At 37.3% G+C, this 4293-nt stretch overlaps 1 protein-coding gene across 1 annotated transcript; it reads left to right on the plus strand.

The window, feature by feature from the left end:
* Positions 1-551: 551 nt before the first annotated feature.
* LOC131857658 (uncharacterized) lies at positions 552-2524 on the plus strand. The gene is made up of 2 exons (XM_059210356.1): positions 552-825; positions 1749-2524. The coding sequence occupies exons 1-2, from the start codon at positions 552-554 to the stop codon at positions 2522-2524; spliced, it is 1050 nt and encodes a 349-aa protein (XP_059066339.1).
* The last annotated feature ends 1769 nt before the right edge of the window (positions 2525-4293 follow it).

Raw genomic sequence — 4293 nt, forward strand, 5'->3', positions numbered from 1 at the left:
TCAAACGGTGGAATTTGAAACTATGCCCTTTGTTTGTTTTCTCTATTAGAAATCTAGGCATCAGGTGAAAAAGTGTCCTTTGCAGATTAATAAGGAGGTCGCCTAGAAAAATGTGATTAAGAAGAAGGTTTGGAGAGACAAGAAAGTGAATATGAATCGGAAAGAAGGTGAAGATCATGATCTTAGTCTTGACAAAAACCTTGGTCATGAGGAAATCCCAAATACTCAACAAATGGAAGAGGTGAGAACCCCCCACCCTAAACTGAATCTAGAAAGGGAGGTTGATTGAGGAAGAGAAACAAGATGGTATCCCTAGTAAGGAGTCTAATCTGGATGAGGAGAAGATCTGAAATGTGGAAGATCAAAAGGAGATTGGAAAACCCTTCCCAGAGTTGAATCAAGATCAACATTTGGAGGAAGGAGAAATATTAGATGGCAAGATTGGCAATGGGGATGGTGATTCTATTTCCCCTACTAAGATAAATAGAAAGGAAAGGGATCTATCGAGGGAGGACGATTCCCAATAGGGTTGTGGTTTGTCTAACGGTTTAATGATGCTATTTGGAACTCATAATTCTTTGGATTTTTTAAAATCTGCATTCCCAGATGGTGATCCTTCTTCTCTTTCTCCAGATAAGATAAATAAGGTATGGTCTGAGGTGCAGGGGAAAGATGGCTCTCTAAAAGATGGTAAGGAGAACCAAAAGTATGAAGAGAATGTTTTGGAGGGAGAGGATTCTTGCACGCTAGTTGAAAAAAAGAAAGTAAGAAAAGGTGCTCCTCAGGCTGTCATTTCTATAAGGAACAAACTGAAGGCAGATGTTGGTACTCCAAAATCCCCAATAGGCAGAAGATCTTCTAAATGACATAGAGAACATGAGTGTCATTAGAATTTAGCAGATGATAGCCAAAAAACCATCTTCGAGGTTTGTTCCCCTAGTAAGAAATAAAATTTATCTCATGGAACATAAGAGGTCTTAATGGATCCCATAAGCAGGATATTCTTCGGAATCTTATTAGAGATAATAAACTGGATATTGTTTTGATTCAGGAGAATAAAATGTCTAAGGAAATGGTGGAAAAGGTTAAGTTGTTCAAAAATTGTGGGGTTGTAGGCAGTAACTCTTAGGGTGCTTTAGGCGAGACTGCTATTTTTTGGAATACTAACCACATTAAGGGTGAATCTCTTGATGAGAAGGCGAATATAGTTTCTATTAGGTTTCATCATATAAGGGATCACTTCTCTTGGTTTTTATCTAATATGTATGCTCCAAATGAGAAAGCAGCTAGAAGCAAATTTTAGAAAAGGTTGGATTCTTGCAGTTTGAAATTTTTGGATGACAACTAGATTATTATGGGAGATTTTAACACACCTTTTCAAGAAATGGAAAAGTTTGGAGGATCTCAAGTGTAGATGGAGAGAAGACTGGATTTTATGGAATTCATCAACAACCAAGCATTGCATGATGTTTCTCTTCAGGGTGCGAGCTAAACTTGGACTAATAGGAGGGCTGGAAATGAGCTGATACAAGTTCGCCTAGACTGGGTCCTTATTTCTAATGATTGGATGGTTAAGTTTTTTTGTTCCCTTACGACTCTCCTAATGATTGGCTCAAATCATTTTCTCATCACTTTTGTTGTTGATGCAGTTTCAAGAAAGTAAAATTTCCCATTTAGGTTTGAAAAAATGTGGCTCTCTCACCCTAGGCTTGAGGAATGTATTAAGAATTGGTGGAATATCTTTGTAGATGGATCTGCGATGTTCAAGGTTGCTCAAAAATTAAGATTTATCAAATATAGTGTCAAGCGCTGGAATAAGGAGGTGTTTGGAGATATTTTTGCTTCGAAGTCTACCATCCAACTCCACCTCAAAGAGATCCAAGATAAGATTCAATTGGAGGGGTATACTTCTATCTCTCTAGCCATGGAAAATGATATTTTAGTTAAATATCATGATAATATTGCTAAGGATGAAGAAATATGGAAGCAAAGATCGAGATCACTTTGGCTAGCTACTAGTGATAAAAATATCGAGTTTTTTCACATGATAGCTCTTAAACATAAAGTTGCTAATAGGATCTCTCACATTTCTATCGACGGCGTGGTTTTGGATAAGGAAGAATATATTCGGGGGGAAGTTGTTCACTTCTTCTCCTCGCTTCTTTTTGTTGATCCTAATTTGAATGTGGAAGCTCAAGATAATTTGTTAGAGGATATCCCTTCTGTTTTGGGAGAAGAACATAACATATTCCTGACTACCATTCCCTCTAAGGAGGAGATAAAAAAAGTTTTGTTTTCTTTTGAAGGTAACAAAGCTTTGAGCCCTGATGGTTTCCCCATGTTCTTTTTCCAGAATTTTGGGCATATTGTGGAACTATATGTTATTAATATTGTCAAAGAATTCTTTGGAGCTGGGAATTTACTCAAAGAGTTGAATTCTACTTTTATTGTTTTGGTTCCTAAATCTTCTGGAGCTGCTTCTATGGATTTCTTTCACCCTATTAGCCTTTGCAATTCATTTTAAAAGATTAACTTGAAAGTTTTAACCTCAAGATTACTGGTCCTCTTGCCTTCAGTTATATCCCCTCAACAAAATGGTTTCTTTCCAGGCAGACAGATCCTTGATTCTATTATTACTGTGCATGAAAATATTCATTCTTTGGAGGTTTCTAGTAAGCAGGGATTCCTAATGAAATTGGATTTATCTAAAGCCTATGATCGGGTGGATTGGTATTTTTTATTCAAAATCCTAAGGGCGTTTGGATTTGGAAATAGAGTCCTTCAACTTTTTGGCAGCTGATATCCACCTCTTCTCTTGTTGTGATAGTTAACCACTCCCCTTCTCACTTTTTGAATCCATCCAAAGGCCTCAAACAGGGTGATCCCATCTCTCCTATTCTCTTTATTATCATGGCTAAAAGTTTGGAAAGATACTTGCAGAAGTTGGTTTCTGAAGGGAGAGTCTGGGATTTTAATCCTTCATCCTCTAACTTGGTATGCTCTCACCAACAATTTGTTGATGATACAATTTTGTTGGACAACTCTTACATTAGGGAAACTAGAATGCTGAAGAATACTCTGAATATTTATGGTTAGGCTTCGGGGTAGTTAATCAATTGGAGAAAGAGTTCCCTTTTCCTTATTAATACTCCTGAGGAAAGACAAAGAAGGATCGCTATCATCCTTGGCTATGAGATTGGTGATGAATAATGATGAATAGTAAATACTCAACAGATACTGAGCAAGGGGGGGGGGGTGAATCAGTATGGACAAAAACTTTCACAAACAACTCAAACTGCAAAGACTGCACTAACTGGTAAACAACATCATCGATCTAAATCAAGGCAATACCGGTAAAACACAGTGACTATAAAAGTCATAAACCGGTAACACTTAGATCTTCACAAAACCTAATGTCTCATTTCCACTTCACCCATATGCTTAAAACCTAATATCTCATTTCTACTTCACCCATATGCTTAAACAAGTAATACATCAGAAATATAATGACCACTGGATCAGCTTGCATTATCGCTTAACAGAAAACACTAAAACATCACATGAAAAAGAATCACACATGACACACTCATTTTTCACGTGAAAACCCAACTAGGAAAAACCACGATGGGGATGAATACCACAAGTTGTTCTTGAACTCTTCAGAAGTCCGCTCTGTTAGGATCCTAGTTCGGTTAAAGACTTTACAACAGGTTCTGCTTAGGAACCGATCTTGCTAGGGATCACCCGGTTAAGGGATGGCTAAATACCTGGTTAAAGGTTAAAACCCTGTTAAAGGTTACCTTGCAAGAGGATTTTAAGAACTCAATGATTTTAAGTCACCCTTTTAAAGGATTTACAAAAAGCTTGTTAAAGCTACCCTATAAAGGGATTTTCCAACTGTTGAAATGATTAGAAGTCAACAGGTAATACAATGATCTGATAACAGCACTCAATGCTAAGGCAGATCCACTTCAGTTCCTTTACATCTGTAATCACACTCTACAGATATCTACTCACTATTCTGGTTTGGCAAGAATCAAGTATCTCTTCACTTGGATACACAGATAACATTTGCCAACAACTTTTCAACAACAAACATCGTCAACCTTATAGACAATAATTAGGTCGGTAGCCAAAACCTAAAACCCTAAGCATCTAAGTTATCAATACAGTCGGTCCAATCTTGACCGTTTAATCACATTGCATAGAGTAAAACAATCTTGAACAAATCTAAAGATGTTCTCCATCGTTTGTTCTTCACCGCTTCTAGAAGCTGATAACCCATCACGCGCT

This window comes from Cryptomeria japonica, chromosome 8 (assembly GCF_030272615.1).
Source record: "Cryptomeria japonica chromosome 8, Sugi_1.0, whole genome shotgun sequence".
Classification (NCBI taxonomy): domain Eukaryota; kingdom Viridiplantae; phylum Streptophyta; class Pinopsida; order Cupressales; family Cupressaceae; genus Cryptomeria; species Cryptomeria japonica.

What these genes read in the sequence shown, in the direction of transcription:
- LOC131857658 (XM_059210356.1), top strand. Translation starts at nt 552, where the DNA reads ATGATGCTATTTGGAACTCATAATTCTTTGGATTTTTTAAAATCTGCA. An exon ending in CAAACTGAAGGCAGATGTTG is followed by an intron (nt 826 to 1,748) that starts GTACTCCAAAAT and finishes ATATCTTTGTAG; the next exon opens with ATGGATCTGCGATGTTCAAG.